The 27,748-nt window shown below is 35.2% G+C and overlaps 1 protein-coding gene across 1 annotated transcript; it reads left to right on the top strand.

Annotated features, from left to right (window-relative positions):
• On the top strand, positions 1-23,669 carry ELAC1 (elaC ribonuclease Z 1). Its single transcript, XM_051969627.1, has 4 exons — positions 1-91; positions 6,664-6,828; positions 19,611-20,078; positions 21,025-23,669. Exons 2-4 carry the CDS (start codon positions 6,672-6,674, stop codon positions 21,504-21,506), a joined length of 1,107 nt encoding a protein of 368 aa, XP_051825587.1. The 5' UTR covers positions 1-91; positions 6,664-6,671; the 3' UTR covers positions 21,507-23,669.
• The last annotated feature ends 4,079 nt before the right edge of the window (positions 23,670-27,748 follow it).

The raw sequence follows: 27,748 nt of genomic DNA, 5'->3' as shown, positions 1-27,748 counted from the left end.
TATACTAGTCCCCTCGCTTCGGTCTGGCCCTCTGGAGGTGAGGTGCTTCTTTTCGCCTTCTACTCCTGCCCCGGGGCTGCCCCGAGAATTGGTGAGTAGAGCCTTGGAGCGTAGGTCCCATGGTCCTTGCGGACCCTCCCTTCCCCGCCCCCGGCTATTAGAGTCCGGCCCAGCCGGTAGCCCTGCACCCTCGCGCGTGCGCTCTACTACCTGCCCTAGGACTCGTTCTGTACGTCTGCTCTGGGGTGTCTGCTTGGGACTGCCCACGTACCATCCCATGGACCCCCTGCAGGCTTTCCCCGGGAGGTGCAGCCCCAGGCGCCGCCTTGCCAGGCTCTCTTCCTGAAGTACGTGGCGGTGCGCGCAGGGCGGAATTGGGCTTCCTGGGGTTTGAACCTTTCAAACCACCTGGGTGGGACTGGGGACTTCCTCAGTTTTCTCATCTCTAAAATGGGAGAGTGCAATTAGCTACAAGATCCCAAGAAACCTAGTCTGTTGTAGTAAAAACTTGTGTTCCTTAAGTTCAGAGAGTATTGCATAAAACCATAGCACTTAGAAACTCGAAATTCAATTCCCTCGATTTAGGGAAAAGTAGAGAATCTGATTTTTTTTATTGTTAGGAAAATTACTTTCCCTTCTCCCTCCTTTCCTCCTCCATCCCAGTTCAGGCTTTTGCTTTCTTAGCAATTGTAGTTTTAGATGAAGAGGTTATTAATCTTTTCTGTGTAATGAAACTCTTTGTCAGTCTAGTGAAATCTATAGACCTCCATCTCAGAATAATGTTTGTAAATATATAAAATAACGAATCTAAGATTGTACAGGAAATCAATAGTATTGAAATTTAGTTATCGAAATATATGTATTTTAAAATTCTGGGAAGACTTAAATGAGTTGATAGGAGTGAAGTGAACAGAACTAGAACAGTGCACACAATAACAGCAATATTATATTCAAGTTTGAATGACTTATTCTCAGCAATACAACAGTCCGGGATCATCCCGAAGGATTCATGATAAAAAAAATTCTATCCACCTCCAGATGGACTCTGTGTGCAGATTGGAGAAAATATAATTTTTTCACTTATTTTTCTTGCCCTTTTTTTTTTTTTTTTTGCAACAAGACTAATGTGGAAATATTTCGCTTAATTTCACAAGTGTAATTGATATATTGCTTACATTTAGATGGGTGAGGAAGGAATAAAAATTTAGAACTTAATATTTTTTAAAATGTTATAAATTTGTAAAATTTATATTATGTTATAATGTGAGATATAAAATAATTTACGTAAAATATTTAAAATGTTAGCTATTTTTAAGAGTTAAATTGTCTTGCTATGGGCAATCAAAAAAGAAAGAAATTATAGTATAATTGACCATATCAATAACCAAATTAACAAAAACCATATGATCATCTCAGTAGATGCAGAAAAAGCATTTAATAAAATCCAACATCCATTCCTATTAAAAACACTTGAGAGCATAGGAATAAATGGACTTTTCCTTAAAATAATCAGTAGCATCTATTTAAAATTATCAATAATCATCATATGTATCATATGTATCATATGATAAACTGGAACTATTCCCAGTAAGATTAGGAGTGAAACAAAGTTGCCCACTTATCACCATTATTCTTCAATATTGCATTAGAAATGCTAGCTTTGGCAATAAAAGTTAAGAAAGAGATTAAAGGAATTAGAGTAGGTAATGAGGAAACCAAATTATCATTCTTTGCTGATGATATGTTGGTATACTTAGAGAACCCCAGAGATTCTACTAAAAAGCTATTAGAAAAATAGAAAAGTTTCAGGATATAAAATAAACCCACATAAGTCATCAGTATTCTTATATATCACTAATAAAATCCAACATTTAGAGTTACAAAGAGAAGTTCTATTTAAAGTAACTACTAATAGTATAAAATACTTAGGAATCTATCTGCCAAGGGAAAACCAGACACTATATGAGCAAAACTATAAAACACTTTCCACACAAATAAAGTCTGACCTAACTAATTGGAAAAATATTAAATGTTCTTGGATAGGATGAGCAAATATAATAACGATGACAATACTACCTAAAAAAGAAAGAAATTAGAAAAATAACACTCACCCATCCCAGGTTAAAAACTTCACTTTTGGAAAGGCATCTTTGAGAGTTTTATTAGTTTTGGACTTTTTGTGATCCTATTTAAGTTTTTTCTTGGCAGAGACACTGAAGTGGTTTGCCATTTTCTCCTCCAGCTTATTTTACAAATGAGGAAACTAAGGCAAACAGGAATAAGTGACTTGTCCAAGGTCACATAGCTAATAACTGTCTGAAGTCAGAATTGAACTTAGATGAATCTTTCTGATTCCAAGCCCAGTGCTCTATTTACTGTGCCATCTAATTGCCCCTCTAATGCTCCCCTGTGAAAAATGAGGAACTCCAGATAGTTTTAGCATGTGGCCAATGTGGGAATTTGCTTTTCATGACTTTGCATGGGTGTAAAAAAAGGCTTTTGCATTTTTTTTTTAAAGAAGAGTAAGTAAGAAAGAAAGTGATTTCTCCCAAGATCACTCAACTAGTGCCTCCGAGTTGAGATCTGAAATAGTCTTTCCAGGGTCAAGGCCAGTGGTACTAGAAGATACAGAAAAGATTAATGATTTTCCTGAAGTCACAAATCTTTTTAGTAATAAAAGGGACAGAGACCCAGTTATCTTGACTCTTATTTACTTGTGATCATACTGTTACTTCTCAGATTGGTATTTCCAAAGTGAAGTGGCACAGAAGGAAGGCTAGAGCATTTGGGAATAGGAAGAGGGAAAATCAAGAAGCAAGACGCTTTACAACTTCAGTGTGGTTTTTGCATTTTGTTAGGCATGTTGTATCTTAAGAGAATTGTAGATACACAAATATGATACCTACTTTTAAAATTATTATTCATTGTTGGAGGAGATGCAGGAAAACTGGGACACTGATGCATTGTTGGTGGAGTTGTGAACGAATCCAGTCGTTCTGGAGAGCAATTTGGAACTATGCTCAAAAAGTTATCAAACTGTGCATACCCTTTGATCCAGCAGTGTTTCTATTGGGCTTATATCCCAAAGAAATACTAAAGAAGGGAAAGGGACCTGTATGTGCCAAAATGTTTGTGGCAGCCCTGTTTGTAGTGGCTAGAAGCTGGAAAATGAATGGATGCCCATCAATTGGAGAATGGCTGGGTAAATTGTGGTATATGAACGTTATGGAATATTATTATTCTGTAAGGAATGACCAGCAGGATGAATACAGAGAGGACTGGTGAGACTTACATGAACTGATGCTAAGTGAAATGAGCAGAACCAGGAGATCATTATATACTTCAGCAATGATACTGTATGAGGATGCATTCTGATGGAAGTGGATTTCTTCAACGAAGAGAAGATCTAACTCAGTTTCAATTGATAAATGATGGACAGAAGCAGCTACACCCAAAGAAAGAACACTAGGAAATGACTATAAACTGTTTGCACTTTTGTTTTTCTTCCCGGGTTATTTTTACCTTCTGAATCCAATTCTTCCTGTGCAACAAGAGAACTATTCGGTTCTGCAAACATATATTGTACCTAGGATATACTGTGGCATAGGACTGCTTGCCATCTGGGGGAGGGGTAGAGGGAAGGAGGGGAAAAAATTGGAACAGAAGTGAATGCAAGGGATAATGTAAAAAATTACGCTGGCATGATTCTGTCAATAAAAATTTATAATTATTAAAAAAAAAAAGAGGGATTGGACAGGAAAAAGAGATAAATTATTATTCATGCCTCCGTTCTCAACTTTAACATATTGCTATTGTCCATTCATTTTTCACTTGTATTTGACCCTTCATGACCCCATTTGAAGTTTTCTTGGCAAAAATACTAGAATGGTTTGCCATTTATTTCTCTTGTTCATTTTATAGATGAGGAAATTGAGGCAAATAGGATTAAATCAATTAATTAAGCAATTAAATTTAAAAAGCAATTAAATCTTGCCCACGGTCACACAACTGTGGAGGTCAATTTGAACTCAGATTCCAGGCTCAGCACTCTATGCACTACACTATCCAGCTGTCCAACCTGAAATTAGGTTATTATTAATTACTACTAATATTTTAATCGGGCAGTTAGGTGATACCATAGTATTGAGTGCTGGGCCTGTATTTAAGAAGATTCATCTTGAATTCAAATCTAACCTACTATGATCCTGGGCAGGTCACTTAACCCTGTCTGCCTCAGTTTTCTTATCTGTAAAATAAGCTGGGGAAAGAAATGATAAATCATTCCATGTCTTTGCCAAAAAAAAACAAAAAACAAAAAACCAAAAAAACCTAGATGGGGTCAAGAAGAGTCAGATGAAATTGAAATGATTGAACACCAAGTTTAATGTAATTCATACAATTTACATACAGTATGTTATGGTTTATTTTCACCATCTCCACTTGGTACAGTACAGTGATTCTCAAACTTTTTGGTCTCAGGATCCTTTTCCAATCTTAAAACATTTTTAGGATCCCAAAGAGCTTTGGTTTATGTGGGTTCAATCTGTTGATATTTACTGTATTAGAAATTAAAATGAATACATTTTTAAAACTTGTCTTAATTCATTTAAAAATAACAATAAGCTGATTACATTAATGCAAATAACATTTTAATGAAAGATATTTTCCAAAACAAAAAATCAGTGGGAAGAACCATCTTACATTTTTTTTTACAAACAAATCTCATTAGTTCTGGCTTAATAGAATATAACTGATTTTCATATCTGTTTCTGTATTCAATCTGTTGTAATATTGCTTGAAGTATATGAAAAAAACCTCGCCTCACACAACTAGTTGAAAAAGGGAGTATTTTAAGAAGCAAATAGCATCTTAGCAATTATTATGGAATTAGTTTTGCAGATCCCTAAAAGGGTCTCAAGGATCCTAAGGGTTGGACTCTGCCTCTGGAGTCAAATTCTGGCATGTATTACCAGTTACCACTCCATTTACCATTCTGACTTCGAAATTTCTCATTGTCAAGTGGAATTTTAATTAGTTGTCTGTCCTGAGAAAAGCATTTTTGTACACTTTAAGGGCTTTGTAAACATGAGTTGTTATTCATTAGAAATTTGAATTCCTAATACTTCCTGAAATGGGGCTAGTACTGCATTAAAAGGTGACAGGAATTTGAAAGAAACAAAAATATGTGGTTCCTTGGGATTTAGGTTTAGTTGGGGAATAAAGTTGTATGTTCATGAAACAATTAAATAGCAAAGAAGTGTTGAAATCTTTTTGCATGAATAAATTGGGAAAACCTTTTTACAGTCAAAGGTTCTGATAAAGGCCTCATTTCCAAAATACATAGAGAATTGACTCAAATTTATGAGAAATCAAGCCATTCTCCAATTGATAAATGGTCAAAGGATATGAACAGACAATTTTTGGATGATGAAATTGAAACTATTTCTACTCATATTAAAAGGTGCTCCCAATCATTATTGATCAGAGAAATGCAAATTAAGACAACTCTGAGATACCACTACATACCTGTCAGATTGGCTAAGATGACAGAAAAAGATAATGACGAATGTTGGAGGAGATGTGGGGAAACTGGGATACTGATACATTGTTGGTGGAGTTGTGAATACATCCAACCATTCTGGAGAGCAATTTGGAACTATGCTCAAAAAGTTATCAAATTGTGCATACCCTTTGATCCAGCAGTGTTTCTACTGGGCTTATATCTCAAAGAGATTTTAAAGGAGAAAAAGGGACCTGTATGTGCAAAAATGTTTGTGGCAGCCCTGTTTGTAGTGGCTAGAAACTGGAAATTGAATGGATGCCCATCAATTGGATAATAGATGGGTAAATTGTGGTATATGAATGTTATGGAATATTATTGTTCTGTAAGAAATGACCAGCAGGATGGATACAGAGAAATCTGGAGAGACCTAATGATGCTGAGTGAAAAGAGCAGAACCAGGAGATCATTATACACTTCAACAACAATACTATATGATGATCAATTCTGGTGGACATGGCTTTCTTCAATAAGGAGATGATTCAAACCAATTCTGGTTGTTCAGTAATGAATAAAGTCAGCTATACCCAGAGAAAGAACTCTGGGAAATGAGTGTGGATCACAACATAGCATTTCCACTCTTTCTGTTATTGTTTGCTCACATTTTTGTTTTCCTTTTCGGGTTTTTTTCTTTTTTTCTAGATCTGATTTTTCTTCTGCAGCAATATATGTATCCATATATTGAATTTAACATATACTTTAACATGTATTGCACTATCTGCCATCTAGGAGGGGAGGGGATGGGGGGAAGGAGGGGAAAAGTTGGAACAGAAGATTTAGCAAGGTCAATGTTGAAAAATGACCCATGCATATGTTTTGTAAATAAAAAGCTATAATAATAAAAAAAAAAAAGAAAAATGTTTTTGCATGTAATTAGGAAACACTGAATGAAATAAAAATATATAGAAAAAAAGAACTTTTTGAGCCCTGAATGATTTAGAAGTTTACCCTCTGTTTGTGTGTAACACTACAATATTGGGTTGCTTCATGGAAGGCACTAATACCCAGAATGTCATTCACTTTCTAGCAATAACGTTTACAGGGTTACCAGGTTAGTGATTTAGGATATGCAGAGATCTTAGGATTCTTTTTTGTTGTTCCAGGGTGGAAGATGGCCATGGATGTCACCTTCCTGGGAACGGGCTCTGCATACCCATCACCTACCAGGGGAGCTTCTGCTGTAGTTCTCCGATATGAAGGTGGCTGCTGGCTCTTTGACTGTGGGGAAGGGACGCAAACACAGTTCATGAAAAGCCAACTGAAAGCAGGTCAGTCATTTTATCTCAAGTGCTTCTTTTATTGTTGAGAATCTCTTTAAAATTCCATCATTTTGTCTATTTTTCAAGGTTCTTTAACCCAGACTGTTGCCTATTCAGACTACTCTCTCATTCACAAAATGTTTATGAAGTGCTTATTCCCTGTAAGACACTTTGCCCAGTTACTTGGGGATATAAAGCTATGTAAGAAAATCCTTGACCTCATGGAATTCCTGAAATAAATGTTATACTGATGCCTGTATCTGAGGCAATTGGGGAAGCTTTCAAAAGGAAAGTGGGATTTGTATTGAGCTTTAAAGAATAAATAGGATTTTGATGAGTTGAATTATTAAAATTTCTTAAATTCTACATTCACCCCTTCCTTCCCTGTCTTCCCCCATCCATTGAAAAGGCAAGAAATATGAAACAGTTAGCTATGTTCTTCCAAAAAACAGAAGGAAAATATATATATACTTTGTTCTACACTCTGAGTATATCAGTTCTGTTTCTAGAGTTGGATAGCATTTTATAGGATGAGTCCTTTGGCATTATAATGGATCATTGTATTGATCAGAGTACCTAAATCTTTCACAGTTGATTTTCCTTATAATAGTGCTTATTTTTGTGTAAATTGTTCTTGTGCTGCTTACTTTGTGCCAGTTCATATATGTCTTCTCAGATTTTTAAAAAATCATTCCCTTCATCATTTCTTAATACATCACATTTTAACATAATAGTTAGTTCATCACAATTGTATACTACAACTTATTTAGCCATTCAGTTTCCAATTTTTTGCTACCTCAGAAATTGCTTTTATAAATATTTTTAATACAATTAAGTCCTCTTCTCTTTTCTTTGATCTCCATGAAGTACAGACCTAGTAGCAGTATTGCTGCATCAAATGGTTTACATAATTTTATTGCCCTTTGGGCATAGTTTTATATTGTTCTCTAGAATACTTGGATTAGTCCCACCAACTGTACATTCCTATCCCTATTTTCTCACATTCCTTCCAACATTTGTCATTTTGTTTTTCTTTCATCTGGGATTCCCTAGGAATAGCATATCTTCTGCAAAATGTGATAGTTTTATTTCATTTTTGTTTATTTTTCTGTCATCTTAGCTATTTTGAAGGGTGTAAAGTGGTACTTGAAAGTTGATTTAATTTGCATTTGTTTAATGTATCAATGAAAAATCTAAGAGGCAGTTTATGGGTAATTAATTTTTTAATGCTAGCTGGTAAATCATTAATAAATCTCAAACTCTAGGTTACTGTGCATATTTACTTCTGTATTATGTACCTAATTGATTATGTTAATCAACCAACTTATTTTTTTTTTAAATAATAGCCTCCCATAGATAGCAAGTTATCCATTATATGTTAAACATGCGTAATTCTTCTATACATATTTACACAAAAAGAAATGAGAAAGATAAAAAGTAATCAAACAACAACCGAAAAAAGGTAAAAATGCTTTGTTGGTATCCACATTCAGTCCCCATAGACCTCTTTCTAGGTGCATATGGCTCTCTACAACACAAGTCTATTGGAATTCAACCAACCTATTTCTTAGAGTAACAAATTTTAATATGGTTTGAGATCTAGTACTGCTAGGCTACTGTGTCATTTTTTCTCATTGATTGCCTTGAAATTCTTAACTTTTTGTTTCTCCGATGAATCTTATTTTTTTCTATTTCTATGTAGCAATTTAATTGATTTAATACTGGGTTAATAAGTTAACTTGGATAGAATTGTCATTATTATTATTATTAATGCTTACCCATAGGCATTTAATAATACTCCAGTTATTTAGGTTTATCTTTATTTGTGTGAGAAGTTTGTTGTAGTTGTGTTCACATAATTGTTCTGTGTGTCTTGATGGCTCAGAGTGAGTATAAATACCACTTGTTTCAGTTTTGGCCAGAAACCCTGAGGATCCTCTCTTCTCAGATTTTTTTTCCTCTGGGTAAAAGAGGTCATTCTTTGTCTCATTTCTTACCTAGCTTTAATCACAGAATGGGCACTGCCTCAGACAGACTTGGGAAAGATCTTAGAATAAGGCCAAGGCCTCCTCCTGGAAGCACGGCCATCTCCACTTGTCTTGATCCACGTTTTGCCAGATGAGTCCTGAGGAGAGAGGGAGGCAGTGGCCCTACTCAGCCCTCTCTCACTTCAGTCCAATTTACTTCCAAGTCATGGCGTCATCTGCCTGATGTCAGGGTCCTTTCCTAGAGTTAAGGACAACAACAACATCTTGGCAAGTGAACTCCCAAGTATTTTGTACTCTACAGCTATTTTACATGTCTTCCTGCAACGTTTTATTGGAAATAAGTGGAAATGCTGATGATTTGGGTGGGTTTATTTTATATCCTGTAACTGCTAAAATTGTTTCACTTAGTTTTTAGTCATTTCTCTTCAATTCTCTAAGTGTGATGAATACTTCAGACTTTCTTCTGCTAACCCCACCTAATTACACAAGACCTCACCTTCTGCAGAAAGTGATAATCTTGTTTCTTTGTTGCCTATGCTTTTTCCTTCAATTTCTTTTTTTTTTTTTTTTTGGCTCATTGCTATTACTAGCATTTCTAATACAATATTGAATAAAGTGGTGATAAAGGGCACCTTTTATCTCCTTGCTTCATTTCTGATCTTACTGGAAAGGCTTCTAGTTTGTCATTATTCCAGGAAATGATTACTCTTGTTTTTAGATAGATACTGCTTATTTTAAGAAAAGCTCAATTGTATAAATATACATATATTGGATTTAACATGTTTCTACGATGTTTAACATATATTGACTACTTGCCATCTAGGGGAAGGCGTAGGGGAAGGGGGGGGAAATTGGAACATAGGGTTTTGCAAGGGCTGATTTTTTTTTTAATGTATTTTTTATTATTATAGCCAATTTTTTCCTCCTTTCCCCCACGCCCTCCTCTAGATGGCAGGTAGTCCAATATGTGTTAAATATGTTGAAATACATGTTAAATACAATATATGTATACATATACAACAGTTATCTTGCTGCACAAGAAAAATCAGATCTAGAAAGAAAGAAAAAACCTGAGAAAGAAAACAAAAATGCAAGCAAACAATAACAGAGAGAGTGAGAATGCTGTGTTGTGGTCTACACTCAGTTCCCATAGTCCTCTTCCTAGATGTAGATGGCTCTCTTCATTACTGAACAAGTGGAACTGGTGTGAATCATCTCATTGTTCAAGAGAGCCATGTCCATCAGAATTGATCATCATATAGTATTGTTGTTTCCATGTATAATGATATCCTGGTTCTGCTCATTTCACTCAGCATCAGTTCAGATAAGTCTCTCCAGGCATCTTTGAACTCATCCTGCTGGTCATTTCTTACAGAACAATAATATTCCATAACATTCATATACCACAATTTATTCAGCCATTCTCCAATTGATGGGCATCCACTCAGTTTCCAGTTTCTGGCCACTACAAACAGGGCTGCCACAAACATTTTGGCACATACAGGTCCCTTTCCCTTCTTTAGTATCTCTATGGGGTATAAGAAACACTGCTGGATCACAGGGTATGCACAGTTTGATAACTTTTTGAGCATAGTTCCAAATTGCTCTCCAGAATGGTTGGATCCATTCACAGTTTCACCAAGAATATATCAGTGTCCCAGTTTTCCCCATATCCCCTCCAACATTCGTCATTATCTTTTCCTGTCATCTTAGCCAATGGGAAAAGTGCATAGTAGTATCTTAGAGTTGTCTTAATTGCAAGAACTAATGTTGAAGAATTGTCCACTGTTTTGAAAAATAAAAAACTTTAAAATTTTTTTTACAAGAAAAAAGAAAAGCTACATTATTTTTATGCTTTCTAGTGTTCTTAATAGGAATAGATAGTGTATTTTGTCAAAAGCTTTTTCCTATTGATATAATTATATTTTTGTTTTTGTTATTGATATGATTAGTTATGCTTATAGTTTTCCTAATATTGAGCTAGCCTTGCGTTCTTAATGTAAATCTCAGTTGGTCATGGTGTAGGTCTTTAGGATATATTGCTGTTATCTCCTTGCTAATATTTTATTTAGATTTTTGAATAAATATTCATTATGGAAATTGTTCTATAGTTCTCTTTTGCTGTTTTCTCTGGTTTAGTTATTAAGCTATTTGTGTCATAGAAGAAACTGGTAGGATTTCTTTACTTACTTTTTCAAACAGTTTGTACAATTTTGGATTTTATTGTTCTTTAGAGGTTTGGTAGAATTTGCTTGTAAATCCATCCAGTCCTTAAGGTTTTTTTGTCCCTTTAGAGAACTTGTTTATGGCTTTTTTTTTTTTAATGATAGGGCTAAAGTATTCTATTTCAGTTCTATGAAAATAGGCAATTTATATTTTTATAGATATTCATCTATGGGCAGCTAGGTGGCGCAGTGAATAGAGTTCTGAACCTGAAGACTCATCTTCCCAAATTAAAATCTGGCCTGATAGACTTAGTAGCTGTATTACCCCAGGCAAATCACTTTAACTCTCTTTGCCTTAGTTCCTCATCTGTAAAATGAGCTGGATAAGGAAATGGCAAACCAATGAAGTATCTTTGCCAAAAAAACTTTAAATGGGGTCACAAAGTCTGTCAAAACTGAAATAAATGAACCACAACATATTCATCCATTTCACCTAGATTGTCGTTTTATTGGCACATAACTGGGCAAAATAGCTTCTAATAATTACTTTAATTTCATGTTCATTGGTTGTGCATTTACTTTTTTTGTTTTTGGTAAAGAAATTTGGTTTTCTTCTTCCTTTAAAAAAATCAAATTAGCCACTATTTTGTCTATTTTTTTTTGTAAAATTAACTTCTAGATTTATTTATCAATTCAATGTTATTGTTTTTACTTTCAGTTTTACTAACCTCTCTTTTAATTTTTAGTAATTCTATTTTGACGTTTAATTGGGTATTTCAATGTTCTTTTGAGGTGTTTGTTTTTTTTTAAATAAGTTACTTATTAGATTTATTGATCTATTCTCTCTCTTTCTCTTATTTATGTAAGCATTTAGACATAGAAAATTTCCCCTAAGGACTGCTTTGGCTGCATGCCACAAATTTTGGTATGCCATCCCATTGTTATTATAATCTTTATTAACATTAACGAATATTTCTTTAATTTGTTCTTTGAAATCATTCCTTAGGATTAGATTATTTAGTTTCCAGCTAATTTTTAATCTGTGTTTCCAAGAACCTTTATTGTATTTAATTTTTCTTATATCATGATTCAAAAAGGGTACATTTAATATATCTACTTTTCTGCATTTGTTTGTTTTTATGCCTTTGTAAAGGGTCATTTTTGTGTGTGTGAAGGTGTCATGTACAGCTGACAAAAACAGTATAATTATTTTTATTTCCTTTTAGTATTCCCCAAAGCTTTATTTTAGCTAACTTTAAAAAATTCTATTCATCTCTTTAACTTTTTTCTTTTTTTTTTTAATGATTAGATTTATCTAATATGCAAGGAGATAAATTGAAGTCTCCTTCTAGTAGTTTTACTGTCTATTTACTCTTATAAATCACTTAACTTTTCTTTCAAGAATTTGGATGCTTTGTGTCATTTTGGTGCAAATGTATTTAGTATTGATACCAATTCATTGTCTAAGATTTCTTTTAACAAGATGTACTTTCCCTCTTTTAATTAGGTCTGGTTTTGCTTTTTGTTTGTCTGAAATGATGATTTCTATCTCTGACTTTTTTGCTTCAGATAAAACTTAATAAATTCTGCTCTAGCCCTTTATTTTAACTATGCATTCTCTTTCAAGTATGTCTCTTGTAAAGAACATATTGTTGGGTTCTGGTTTCTAATCCACTCTGCTATCTCCTTCCATTTTATAGATAAGTTCATCTCCTTCCCATTCACAGTTATGATTGATAACTCTAATCTTTTTCTCTTGTATTTATCCTTCTCTTTTTACATATCCTCACTTCGTCTCTTTTGCTTCTGACTGCTGCCTCCTTTAATTTATCCTCCTCCTTAATTTCTCCCTCCCTTTCTCTTAGCTCCTTCTCTTTCTACTTCCCTATAGAGTAAGATGAACTTCTATCCACAACTGTGTAGACACATGGATAGATAGATATTTTTCCCTCTTTGAACCAGTTCATATGAGAGGTTCAAATCTTGCCCACTTTGCCTCATCATTTTCACCTCCACCTTAAAAGTTTTGCATGTTTCTTTTATGTGAGATTCTTTTCCTTAATCTTTCTCTTCCTTCTTTTCTTCCAGAGCATCCTGCTCTCTCTCTCTTTCATTCTTCTTTTGAGATTATCCCAACAAAATAGACTCCTATCTGTGCCCTCTGAATAGACTCCTAACTGCCCTAATAATGGTTAAGTTCTTCAGTTAATATGTCCTCTTCCCATATAGTAATGTAAATAGCTTAACCTTATTGAATCCCTTATGATTTCTCTTTCACGATTACCTTTTTATATTCTTCTTAAGTCATGTGTTTAAATGTCAGATTTTCTATTTGAGTCTAGTCTCAATTTTCATTAGGAATATTTGAAAGTGTTCTATTTCATTAAATATTCATTTTCTTCCCTTTGGATTATACTTTGTTTTGCTGGAAAAGTAATTTTTGGTTGATATCCTATCTCCTTTCCCTTCTGGAATATTTTATTCCAAGCCCTTTTGATCCTTTTTAGTGGTAGCTGTTAAATCTTGTGTGAGTCTTACTTCATTTGGATGATTTCTTTTTGGATACTTATAGTATTCTCTCTTTGACCTGGGAGCGCTAGAAATTGACATTCTTTGGAGTTTTCATTTAGGGATTATTTTCAGGAGGTGATTGGTGAATTCTTTCAATTTCTATTTTGCCTTCTGACTCTAAGATATCTAGACAGTTTTCATTTATAAATTCTTAAAATATGATATCTAGATTCTTTTTTAAATCCTGACTTTCAAGTTGTCTGATAATTCCTAAATTGTCTCCTAATCTTTTTTTCCAGGTCAGTTTTTTTTTTCCTCCTCTGAAATATTCCACATTTTCTTCTACTTTTTTCAGCTTTTTACTTTGTTTTATTGTTTCTTGATGTCTCATGGAGTCATTAGCTTCTGCTTGACCAGTTTTAATATTTAGGGAATTATTTTCTTCAGGAAGAATTTGTACATCTCTTACCATTTGGTCAATTGTGATTCTTAAGAAGTTATTTTCTTCAGTATTTTTTGGTACCTTGTGTTATGTTCTTTTCTCTTCTTTACAATAATATAAAAATGATTCTTTCTGGGAGTGAGTTCATGCCCCACGTTGGGCGCCAAAATGTTGGTTCTTTTTTCTTCTTTAAAATAATATATGGGGAAACCTGCCTCTCCCCCAAAGAGAACTATCATATATTATTTTAAAGAAGAAAAAAGAACCCAACATTTGAAAAAGAACACCACAACCTTGTTTTTCTAAACTGTTAATACTCTTTAAACTTTTCTTGCATTGCTTACCTCTGCTTTTTATTTGAATTTAAAATCTTTTTTCTTGCTTTAAAAAAAAATGCTTTTTTTTAGCTTTTGTAAGAATTATTTTTGGGCTTATGTTCAATTTGTGTTTTTCTTTGAGGTCTTGTTTGTAGATGTTTTCGAGTTATTACCTTCTTCTGAATTTGTATCTTTCGTTTCCTTGTCAGCAGAGAAGCTTTTTGTTGTTAAGTTTTGTTGTTATTGTTGTTGTTTGTTGTTCATTTTTCCAGTTCATTTTTCAAAGTGTTTTGACTTTAACTTTGTTAGGGTTGGGCTCTGCTCTCTTTGGAGAGTTGGAGGTAGGAGAAATTGGATGTGGGGAAGGAATATAATGAGTTTTTCTGTTGGGGACATATTTTATTCAGTAGGCCCTTATTAAGCATCTGTTATGTGCCAGGTTCTTTGTTTAACATTGGAGATACAAAAAGAGGTCAAAGAAAGTCCCTATCCTCAAGGAGCTCACAATCTAATATATAATCTCATATATATAAATGCAGGGGAGAACAGTTACAAATGAGACATTAGGAAAAACTTCTTGAAGGAATGACACTTATTGAGCCTTGAGGGGAGCGAGGGATTCCTAGAAGCAGGGATAGGGTAGGGAATGAGTAGTTTGTGCAGAGAGGGGTACGGAATGTTATTTGCACCCGGCAATAGGCCAGTTAATTTGGCCAGAGAAGGCTGCTTAAGGGAGTGTCAGCCTGGAACAGTAGCCCCTGGCAGCTACATTGACACTGTGTGATGAACAGAGAACGGACTGCCCAGTACAGGCCAGGAGACATGTGCTACTGTTCAATTCTCCCAGCCCCCTGTTGTCCCCAGCAGGATAAAATGCACATTCTTCTGTTCATTCCTTCACAGCCTGGCCCCAGGGGACATTTCCAGGCTCCTTCTCTATCCCTTTCATACCCTATAGTACAGGCAGACCAGCCACCTCTCCATTGCTTACACACAGTCCTTCATCTCTCCTCTGTTCCTCCTTGCAGTAGTCATCTTCCATCCCTGGAGTGCATTTCTTCTCTGGCTCTCCTTCAGGTTGCAGCTCAGATACCACCTGCATGAAGCCTTTTCCCCACCTTATTCCCTCCACCTTTGCCATCCACTTTTTATTAAACTACTTTACCTTTATTCTTATTTCCATTATATTCTGTGTGTACCTATATATATGTATATGTCAATTCCTGTTGGAATAGAAGTTCCTTTCAAATGAGATAGTTTCATTTTAACAGATAAATGCCTTTTGATTAATGAGCAAAGGAGTGGTGTGGGGGAAAGGCCAGGTTTATTTGCAGCTGAGATGCATATAAAATAGTAATGACCAGGAAGGCTAGAAAGGCCAGTTAGAGCCTAGATCATGGAAGGCATTCTACACCTAGTCGGGGGCATTGTGCCTGACTTGACTAGTGTGGCACTTTCTATTTTTGTCAGATTGATTTTCTCCTTTCCTCATGTTGTTCTCCCTGGCTGGAATGCCTTCTACATTCAGCCTAAACAAATCTGCATCCTCCAAGACCCAGGTCGAGTGCCAGCAACTCACCTGACAAGCATTCTCTGCTCATTTTAGTCTTCTCTGATTTCCCTATCTTCTGAATTCCTACAGCTCTTCCATTCTAAAGCAAAGAAGTTACTCTTAATTACATGCTGCCATGCATTGCTCTCTATGTGAATTCTGTCTCCACAAATAGATCATAAGCTTCTTTATAGCAGAAACCAGTCTTATGCCTTTTCAGTACCAAAGTGGAATGCCCCCAAGTAATAAGTATTCTGTAAATACTTGTCTTTTGGCTGATAGCATTACTTTTTAAGTACTTTACATGCCTGAGTTAAAGTAAACTTATTTTCTAATGGGAGAAACAGCAGTATATATATATATATATATATATATATATATATATTATATATATGTGTGTGTGTGTGTGTATGTATATATATATATATATGTATGTATATACATAAAATGAAAATAGAAATAAAGGTAAAGTAGTTAAAGACAAAGTAGATAGATAAGGTGGGGAAAAGGCTTCATGCAGGTGGTGTCTGAGTTGCAACCTGAAGGAGAGACAGAGAAGAAGTGCACTCCAGGGATGGAAGATGACTACTACAAGAAGGAAAAGAGGAAAAATGAAGGACAATGTGTGAGCCACGGAGAAGTGGCTGGTCTGGCTGTACTGTAGATTTATGGGGAGGAGCCTCAGCTGAGATATTTTGGGGGACAAGGGGAAGTGATGGTGTTGCACCAAGAAAATGCTAGCAATTGTATTTTGTTTTCTTTCTCTTTTTTTTTTCCTTTTTGGTCTGATTTTTCTTATGCAGCATAATATTTGTGGAAATATGTATAGAAGAATTGTATATGTTTAGCATATACTGGATTACTTACCATCTAGAGGAGGGGGTGGGAGGAAGGGAGGGAAAAAATTGTAACACAAAGATTTGCAAGGATGAATGTTGAGAATTATCCATACATATGTTTTGAAAATACAAAAAAAAAACTTTAATTAATGAAATTTTTTTGGGGGGGCACTTAATAAATCTTTTATAACCTAAAATAAAAAATACTTATATAGGCTAAGTATTCGGTTGCAGCCTCCCTCCCTTCTCAAATGCAGAATATTATCTTTTCTATCTTTCTTCTCCCATAGACTAGTGAGAGAAGATGGTCAATGACACCAGTTCTTGGTTTTGTTTTTAGAAAAAACTTTAATTAAAAAAAAAAAAAAAGAAAAGAAAATGCTGCTAAGGAACTCTAGTCTCCAAGTTATAGAGGTGTGATAACACATCAGTCTTTGGTCATTTGCCCCATGGTCATCCATATTCCTGTGGTACTGAGTTATGCCCTGCCTTCTCTTTATTTCTTAGACATTTGGAGCTACTTCTTGGGGTTTTTGATTACCTGAATAAAGCTCTGCTCACTGCCTCCAAACTTTCTGGGAGGATCATCGGCTTTTAAAGTCAGTTTTTAGATTCCCAGAGGCTGCAAGGAGGAGATTGTGATCAGAGACTGTTGGGCATATGTGATATAATTCCTTCTTTCAGAAGAACTCAAAACATATAGATTTCCTGTAGCCAAAAAATCCTTTTAAGTTAGGCAAATACTCAGATTATTCTTCCCATTTAACAGATAATTCAAGTCATAAATCTCAGACTTGCCTATTATTAATTACACATCAGTAGTCACTGAGTTATTAAGTATTTTTCACAAATTCTGAGTTATTAGGATTTTATACCTAGCACGTAAGCCTTCTGAATCTTGGTTGAATGATATTTTCTAGTAACAACTCACATTTACATGGTCCTTTTCCAATTTATACACAGAATTAGTTCCATCAATTCCTTTGATTCTTACCACATGTCTTTGAGGTAGGTAAAACATAAAACAGATATTATCTCCATGGTACAGCTGAGGAAATAGTTTCATTATACCATATTTGCCTTGAAATATTTTAATATCTACATAGTGCTTTCCCCGAACAACCCTCTGTATAAATAGTAGAGTCCCCATTTCACAGCCAAAAAAATTGAGAGGTTAAGTAATTTGCCCACAGTTTTATAGGTAGTAAGTAGTAGAAACCTACTGAATTTAAAGCCAAGTTCTGACTCCATATCCAGATCTTTTCCCCACTACAGTATGATACCTTTCTGGCAAGAAATAAATTTTGCCTTATGGATTCAAGATTTGTGTACAGAAATGTTTTGATTTATGTTCTTATACCTTCTGTTCTCCAGAAGATTTATTCTACTTGAAGAATAGAAAAACCTTTCTTATGTGAGAACATAAGGCTACCCTGTGACTCATACTTTTGTTGACAAAAGCACCAAGGGTATTTTGTGGAAAGGTATCATTGTTTTCCATGGTCTTTCTGAGAGATTAGAAACTTAACGTTCAGCATTTTAACATACACTCTTCATATCCCATTGTGGACGTACTGCCCATTAGTTTGTCCCAACCTGTTTCATCTTGTCCCATCTTTTTCAGTAACAATTTGCATAAATTTGCTACTTACCATAGAAACGTTTTTGTCTTAACTTTATCTCTTTTAAATTTCAGTTTCCTTCTACCTCTGTTGACAAAGTTCAGATTCATTTTTTCTATCCCTCTTATGATTTTAAGCTAATTGTATTTTTACTCGTTTAATCTTTCCTAATGAAAGTCCTGATTTTTTTTTTTTTTGCAATCTATCATGCCTATTTCCTTTCTTCTGTTTCTTTACCTTTTTTCTGTTATGTCTGCCATTAAATATTATATTTTCTGTAAAACTATTTGATAAAATGTGAGAAATAGTTTTTCATTTAGTAGAAAAAGGCTTTCTAGTTTTTGATATCTAGGCAGTGGCCCTAAGTTCATTTGTTGTTGTTATTATTATTGAGGAAGATGGAGAAAAAGAAGGGTCTGATAATATCATTGATGAGGTGAGGTTTAAACCAAGCCTAAGCAACCTCCTCAGAAGTTTTGTACACCTCTGAGAAGAATCAAGTCATGTTAAGACATGCCTATGCAACAGAAGGGGAAAACAGACATCCCAGAGATGAGTATCACTTAGTATTTGTGTCAAAAGGCCCAATTTATCTTACTTCCTTAGACTATTCCTCTCCCCTCACTTTCCAATGTTTGGCTATTAGTGATAGAGAAGTTTCATAAAGATGCATCTAGAGAACAAACTGAGTTGGATGTTAAACTCTTGTATCTGGAGTGTTCATCTGAAAAAACTTTTAAACCATATTAGGTCACAGATAAATTTCATGTTTTGTTTGTTTGTTTGTTTTTTAGATCCAAACTATGATGGAACTTTGAAAATTAGAGCAAAAAATTTCCTTCTTTTTCTCCATTTCCCCCTGTGGGTAGGGAAATGGGAGTGAAAAAGAATAAATGCTTGACAATTTGAAATTATTTTGATTTAAAAAATATTTGTAGGGGAAAAAAAAAGAAAATTAGAATAAATAGTTAGTAGTCTGAAATTTCATTGGTATGGCAGCTTCTTCCACCAAGGCAAATTGAAACCTGTCTGTTGCTGATGGTATTAGAAAGCTTTCTGAAGCTCCAAGGTTAAGTAATGTGCCCAACTTCAGAGAGCTGGTTAAGTGTCACAACAGAACTTGGACCCATATGTTTTGGACTCCAAGCATCGCTTCCACTATTCTGTGCTGTATGCTATAATTATCACAAAAAAGATCCTTGAATCATTTGATTAACTTCAGTGAATGAGATCATGGGAAATAGAACCCTTAATTATACAGTACTGCTCTGTATGCTTTTTAACTTCCAAGTCATTTTGTTTTGATCCCTCCTAAATAAAATCACAATCCTATTTTTTCTGTTTCATTTTAAAAGGGAGAATTACAAAGATTTTCATAACTCATCTTCATGGGGATCACTTCTTTGGTCTTCCTGGACTTCTTTGTACTATCAGTCTCCAGAGCAGTCCCACTGCTTCCAAAACACCTATGGAAATCTATGGGCCTGTGGGCCTTCGGAACTTCATCTGGAGGACTATGGAGCTCTCCCACTCAGAGTTGACCTTCCCCTATGTGGTCCATGAGTTGGTGCCCACAGAAGATCAGTGCCCTGCTGGAGAATTAAAAGACTTTTCTTACCTAGATGGAGCTGACAGCCCTCCCAAAGAGATACAAGGGAGAACAATCCTCCTGGACTCAGTTGAAGGCTCTTATATTCTGGTCAATGATGAGCAGTTTCTTGTAAAAGCATTTCGCCTCTTCCATCGAATTCCATCCTTTGGTTTTTCAGTGGCAGAAAAAGAACGTCCAGGGAGACTCAATGCACAGAAGCTAAAAGACCTTGGTAAGTGAGTTTTTTGCCCATAACTGTGTTAGGGTGATCTTTGATGCTACTGAAAGTGTTTAAACTGTGAACCAGACTATCTTATCAGCTGTCCAAGCATTCAAGCAAAATCTTATGTACTTAAATTCTTTACTGGAAGTTTGCTTATTGATTAAAAACTTAATTCCAGAAGGCAAAATTACTCACCAGAGCAAAAGCCAAAAGTGTGTGAACATTGGAGGGTGGCTATGGGGAGAGGGAGGCTGTTGTTAGTTTAAATGTAGAGCATAGAATTTTTTTTTTTAATCAAAAGTCTCTTTGGAGCAGTGAACTATATAATTATGGGAATGCATTATCAGAACTGCATCCCAGTTTTTGTTTAGATAAGGGTGCTTAAAAACTACACAGATTCACCTTCCTAGCATTTAAATAGTATTTGTACTATATGTGTTTATAGTTATTCCAGATACACTTCATCTGACTTCATTATGCAGTTTCTAAACAGTACGATGCTAGGTAAAATGGAAGTTACAGAATCAGGGGTTAATTCCATAGCAAAAACATTAAGAATGCTCATTTGCCTTACGTAACAATTTAGTATGACAGTGACCTTTATGGCGATGTTTGGTTTTGTATATCAACAAAAGGATGTTGAATTTTGCCTTTATTCATCAGCCTGTTCAGTTTGTTAGATGACTATAACTTACTGTGGGATGAAGGATCAGTGCTTTAATCAAACTAGACAGCCTGTCCTATGTTCTGAAAGCCAGTCACACAAGAGAATTGAGCTTCTCGAAATATAGAGTTAATTCCTAGTGTATTGTATTTTTTTTTTAATGATTACACAATTGTGAGAAGAATTAAATGCTTTTTCTTTTTGACATTTGTGATGATGATAGAGCGGAACATTCTTAAGAAGTTGTAAATACCATCCCTGTGATTTAATCACATCTGCCTTCATCATTAGGTGTCCCGCCAGGTCCTGCCTATGGGAAACTGAAAAATGGAGTTACTGTCGTTTTGGAAAATGGAGTTAAAGTTTCTCCCCAGGATGTCTTAGAAAAGCCTGTTCCTGGAAGAAAAATATGCATTTTGGGCGACTGCTCTGGGGTTGTAGGTGATGGAGGATTGAAACTGTGCTTTGAGGCAGATCTTTTGATTCATGAAGCCACCCTAGATGATGCACACATGGACAAAGCCAAAGAATATGGTCATAGCACCCCACGTATGGCGGCGGAATTTGCCAAGTTATGCAAAGTCAAGAGACTGGTTCTAACTCACTTCAGTCAGAGGTATAAACCACTTCTCTTGTCTGGAGAGGGAGAAACAGATGATATTAGAGAATTAAAAAAGCAAGCAGAATCGGTGTTGGATTTCCAAGAAGTGACTCTAGCAGAGGATTTTATGGTGATTGACATTCCAAAGAAAAAAACCATCAGCATTACCTGAGCATGTTTTTGTGTGCCAATTTGTAATGGAGCCTACTCTCCAGATTTCTGTCTGAAATTATTTTGGGTCCAATAATCCCAGGAGGGGTGGGGCTGCATTGCTGAATTGACCTGTGTGGCCTTAATGGTATTGCTCAGAGTGGCTCTTAACACCAGCAACCTTCTTAAAAGTCCCAGTTTGATTAAATGATAACCTGATTAGATAAATACTTAATGTAGTTTAACTGTTTTCTTTGAATATGATCCCGTACTTTCCCCTTACCAGCTGTGTTTATTCAGTCATTTCCGAAACGCAGAGAAAACTGTTTTCTTTTTCTTTCATTCTTCAATTAATTTTTAAAAATTAATAGCTTTTTATTTTCAAAATATATGCAAAGATAGGAAAATTCTGTTTTCAGCTAACCATGGATTAAGCAGAAAAAGAGAGGAGGTATGAGGACAATTTTAAAAGCATTTAAGGCTGAATATAAAAATTAAAAAATGCTATATTTTAGTTGAAATGTTTTTAGCGCAAGGTTGGGATAATTATCTCTCATTTAACTTGGTTACAATTTAAATCCATATCTGGACTATACTCAAAACTGCTAACTTGTATGGTTTTAGAATTAATATCTGGATCAATCTCTATAATAAATAAAGCATAAGAGACTATACAAATTCTTTGTTTAGACTGGCATACTTCATGTAATCAAATATTACTTGAAATAAATGGGTTGCAGTGTGCATTAAAACATTTGTGGTGTTCATTGCAAGAAACTAGAAATAAAGTAGATGCATTTCCGTTGGGAAATCATTATATAAATTATGGCATATGAATATAATATAATATTTCTGCAATGTAATAAAAAGTAACTATAAGGAAGTCTGCAAAAACTTAATCTGAATTTATGTAAAGTAAGCAGAACCAGGTACCTGATCTTTATAGTGACTACAACAATGTAAATAGAAAAAACAGAAATGAAATTATGTGTCATTGTAATGTTCAAGCTAAAGAAGAAAGAAATTGTATCTCTCTCTTTTTAAGTACATCCCCTAAAACTAGATTTATCAATGTGTTAAAACTGTGTTATCAGTTTTGTTATCTAATAGCATTGGGAGGCAACAAAAATCTGCTTCCCTTTCAATCACTGTTTTTTTGGCCCTGTATTCCTTTTTGCAATGCATTATCTAATAGACCTTTTAAAAATATGGAATTTGAACACTACTTTTCTGCTGCAGATTATATAACAAAAAAAAGTTCCACAAGAAATTTCATGCTAATGTGTAACTTAGATTGACCTATAAGTTTCTTTAGTATATTAATTGTAAATATTTATTTAAATATATATTTTATACAGGAGTCTCTAATATTCTGGTGAATAGGTTTTAGAGAGTCCCAAAGAAAATTCAAAGATAAAAAATTTTTAAAAAGGAGGCAACCATATGATCCTCCCCATGAGTTATGACCAACTTTTCTCTGGCTCTTCTGTATTTATGGCCTTTTGGGGAGGTGAAAGGGGTGGGCAGAGGAATTTTCTATCACCAGGCTATATGCATCTTCCACACAGTTATCCAAGTTACTGATGAGGTTACTCTCCTCAGTTAATTCCAGACTCCTGCTTGCCTTAAGGCTCAAATATAAACTCTTTTCTGTTGGGCATCGAAAGCCATTCATAACTTGGCGCCAACATATCTTTCCAACCTTTTTACATTTTATTCTCCTTCATGTCTGCTGTACCTCATCTGTGACCCTTGAAATGCTGTTTCTGTGTCCTCCTTTCCTGGAATGCACTCCTTCCTTCCCTGTGTTTCTTAGAAGTACCAATTTCCTTTAAGATTTAGCTCTTAATGCTACCTTCCACACAAAAACTTTCCTGATACTATCTACCCCAGCTCCTTGTTTTTTCTTAAAATCAACTGTTTTGTATATTGGAAATATGTGTGGTTTCTCCAAAATAGATTTTAAGCTCTTTGAGAGTAAGGACTGTGAGTTTTTGATTTTGTAACCTAGAACCAGAGTTCTTAATCTGGGGTCTGTAAACTTGTTTTTGTGTATATGTGTTTTGATAACTGTAATTCAATATTTTGAATTGTTTTATTTTTTAATGTATTTTATGCATTTAAAAAAAATTGTCTGTGATACAAGCCCAGAACATAATTGTTTAATAAATGTTTGTTGATCGAGTCCTCTTTCCTACTATTGTATTGGAATTTTCATTGTTTAATATTTGTAGTCACCTCCACACACCTTTGCCAGTAACTTGTCATCTTTTACAGATTTGATTTTACAGATTGATAGTTCATACTGGTGTCAAAATATTTTGGAGATATCCTGTTTCCCAGAGCTAAGATCCAGCAAGCAGGATGTGCCCTGAGTTCAGCATAACAATTATTTGCACCTTGGAATGATCTCACCTCTGTCAGAGTGCATTGTTTGGACCAGCACCAGGTGCTCACTGAAGAATTTAGCTCTCCTTATTTCCCAGGGCCGTCCATTGCATGTTCACAATCCTCATCCCTTGTCACTGATAGGTACTGCACTCCTGTTCTCGTCACATTACTCTGGTTCTGTGCCCCACAGGGGGGCCACAACCCCCATGACTTGAGATAGTGACTTCCCATGGGACTCAAGAACACCTGTGTTGTCCCAAGAAATGCTAATCATGAGAACTATCTCAAGATCTAAGAATGATTGTGCTGTGAGCCTTTCACGTATATAAGTGGCCCTTGCCTTAGTGGCCATACTAACCTTTTTGGAGCAGGGGTCTTCCACCTGCAGGAGTCATTTCCCTCACTTTGAAATTAATTAAACTTCTATTTGTTTCCTGATCCTGGCCACCCCCAGGTTAAAGGCCCATTCCAATCCAGTTGACAGGTAATTGTTTCATATGTTGTGGTGCACAAAGCATTTACAGCATCATAGGCCTATGGCTTCCTTGGGGAGTGCCCTTAGTTCTGGGATCCCCAGTTTGATCAGGGTCCAACGAGTCTGGTAAAATTTCCCTAGAATGGGTTTCTTCCTGGGCATGTTCCATTCCATGTTCTCAATCTCTTAGGCTATAGAACTAATATAGATTTGAAGAGTAGATTCCAAATTATACTCATCAACTACAGCATTTATTGAATATGTAGGCCAAGTGACGTGGGGCTGTTAATGAACTGGCCAGAGAACACACTTCTGCATTTAGCTGTTTTGGTTGCATTTCATCCAGGGTCTTCTCCAGTCATCTTGATCTATATCTGGCCACCTAGATGGCTCTGGAGGGGAAAGTGAGACAGGGGACCTTGCACAGCCCTCCCTCACTTAAACCCAGTTCACCTGCATGTCAGGGCATCATCTCCCTGATGTCATGGTCCTCTTCGAGAACAAAAGATAAGCAATAACTCTGCTGTAACAGTTATTATTGGGTAGCTAGATGGTATAGATGATAGAATATCTGGCCTGGTATTAGGAAAGCTTCATCTTCCTGAGATGAGATATGGCCTCAGACACTTAATTTTGTGATCCTGAGCAAGTCACTTAACCCTGTTTGTTTCAGTTTCCTTATCTATACAATGAGCTGGAGAATGACATGGTAAACCACTCCAATGTCTTTGCCAAGAAAACTCCAAATAAAGTAATGAAAAGTTGGACATGACTGAAAAACAGCTGAATAACATTTATTAAATAAACAGCTACTTTTAATGAGAGCACACTTTATTAAAGCTGTTGCTCATATGGCCTGGCGCTGTTTATGAGCATTCCAGAGTTCATTTGTGGCTTGCTGAGGCCATGCATATAGAATTGTTCTGTACTTATGATTGTGAGAAAAGAATTATCTGTTGGGTTTCCTAGGATGTGGTTATTCCTAGGATTATTTGTAGGTCTTTTCACTTGAAATTAACTGTATCCCTATAAACACAAAACAATCGGCTTATGTTGAGTATTACATGTGATAATATTCATTCTCCATAAGAACCCAAAGATTCATTTGTTGTCCCAGTCTTACTCTTTAACACTGGTAACAAGGGTGAGTCCAGTAGTTTCTTTCCAAAATCTCTTGCTCAAGGATGCTCTCAGAAAAACCTGGAACCTCCATGAACTTAAGCAAAGTGAAATGTACTGTGTATAAAATAATAGCAATATTCATGGATGATGAGCTGTAAATGACTTTGTTATTCTCAGCGATACAATGATCCATGACTACTCTGAAAGACATATCATGAAAGATCCTATCCTTACCCAGAGAAGGAACTAATTGTGTCTGAATACAGATTAAAGCATATACTTTCTGTATCTTTCTTTTTAAAAAATATATTTATTAATTTATTTTATTTTTCTTGATTTTTTTTTTTTTTTTTAGGATGGGGGAAATCTTGGTTTTCTTTCACATGACTTTTAAGAAAATCTTTTGTACAACTTTACATGTGGTTTCTTTCTTTTTTTATTTTTTTATTATACCTTTTTATTTACAAGTTATATGCATGTGTAATTTTATAGCATTAACAATTGCCAAACCTTTTGTTCCAATTTTTCTTCTTCTTCCCTTCATCCCTTCCCCAAGATAGCTGGTTGACAATACATGTTAAATATGTTAAAGTATAAATTAAATTCAATATTAGTATACATGTCCAAACAATTATTTTGCTGTACAAAAAGAATCGGACTTTGAAATGGGATACTATTAGCCTGTGAAGGAAATAAAAAATGCAGGCAGACAAAAATATAGAGATTAGGAATTCAATGTAATGGTTCATAGTCATCTATGAGTTCTTTCCCTGGGTGTAGCTGGTTCAGTTAATTACTGCTCTATTGGAACTAATTTGGTTCATCTCATTGTTGAAGAGGCCACATCCATCAGAAGTGATCATCATGTAGTATTGTTGTTGAAGTGTATAATGATCTCCTGATCCTGCTCATTTCACTCAGCATCAGTTCATGTAAATCTCTCCAGGCCTTTCTGAAATCGTCCTGTTGGTCATTTCTTACAGAACAATAATATTCCATAGCATTCATATACCACAATTCATTCAGCCATTCTTCAATTGATGGGCATCCGCTCAGTTTCCCGTTTCTGGCCACTACAAAAAGGGCTGCCACAAACATTCTTGCACATACAGGTCCCTTTTCCTTCTTTAAGATTTCTTTGGGATATAAGCTCAGTAGTAACATTGATGGATCAAAGGGTATGCACAGTTTAATAACTTTTTAAGCATAGTTCTAAATTGCTCTCCAGAATGGCTAGATGTGTTCACAATTCCACCAACAATGTATTAGTGTTCCTGTTTTCCCACATCCCCTCCAACTACATGTGGTTTCTTAATGAAGGTTGGCAATGGGGATAAAGGAGAGAATGTGAAACTCAAATGTTTTAAAAATAAATGTAAAAAAAATGCTTTAAAAGTCATTAGGGAAAATATTAAATTAATAATTTTTTTAATCTCTTGTCAGAAATGCTCCCAGACCATTTCTGACTTCCTAATAATCATTTATGATTATTTTCCACAAATTCATTGAATTTCAAGACTATTTGCATTTTTTACTTGCCCATATTATTTGGGGCAATGAATTTCATGTATAAAACTCAACAAACATCAGTAAATTGCCTATTCCCATGCAAGGTGCTGGGGATATGGGTTGGAGGGGGATGATGCCTTCCCTCAAAAAGGCCACATTCTGCTGGGAGATAAGACATCTAAGCACTTAAGTCTAAGATAATTTGAGATGCCTACAAGCAGTAGCAAACAGGGAGATAGGGAAAGGATTCCCTTATCAGCTGGTTCCTGAGTGAATTTTGAAGAAAAGTATTCCAAGAGGTAGGGATGGAATTAGTTCATTACAGACATGTGAGACAGTTAAAACAAAGGCACAGAGGTAAGAAATGAAATTCTGTATTCATGAAATAAAATAGGTAGGGGCAGCTACATGGTGCAGTAGCTAGAGTAGCAACCCTAGAGTCAGGAGTGCCTGAATTCAAATAGGGCCTCAGACACACATTAGCTGTGTGTCCCTGGGTAATGGTAGTGGGAAAAAAGGAATCTTGGGATTTTTATAATAGAAAAGGACCTTTTAGTTGAATACTGTAAAGGTAAAGATAAAGAAACAGGAAAGACTGAAAAAAAAAAAAAAGCCAAAAAAAATACCAAAAAAACCAAAACCAAACCATACATAAGATTTTTCTTTAAAAGGACAAAATAATGTATTTTTCCCTTCCTCTATAAAAGGTTATGACAGTTTAATTGATGTTGAGACATTTCATTCTTGTTCAACTTTTCTTGAATCCA

The sequence above is a fragment of the Antechinus flavipes genome, chromosome 1, assembly GCF_016432865.1.
Source record: "Antechinus flavipes isolate AdamAnt ecotype Samford, QLD, Australia chromosome 1, AdamAnt_v2, whole genome shotgun sequence".
Taxonomy (NCBI): Eukaryota; Metazoa; Chordata; class Mammalia; order Dasyuromorphia; family Dasyuridae; genus Antechinus; species Antechinus flavipes.
The sequence above is the reverse complement of the archived record's forward strand: the minus strand, read 5'-3'. Positions and strand labels throughout refer to the sequence as shown.

Excerpts from the sequence above, each read along its gene's own strand:
- ELAC1 (XM_051969627.1), top strand. The coding sequence starts at position 6,672 with ATGGCCATGGATGTCACCTTCCTGGGAACGGGCTCTGCATACCCATCA. Across the intron at positions 6,829-19,610 it reads GAAAAGCCAACTGAAAGCAG|GGAGAATTACAAAGATTTTC; the intron begins GTCAGTCATTTT and ends TCATTTTAAAAG. Across the intron at positions 20,079-21,024 it reads ACAGAAGCTAAAAGACCTTG|GTGTCCCGCCAGGTCCTGCC; the intron begins GTAAGTGAGTTT and ends CTTCATCATTAG.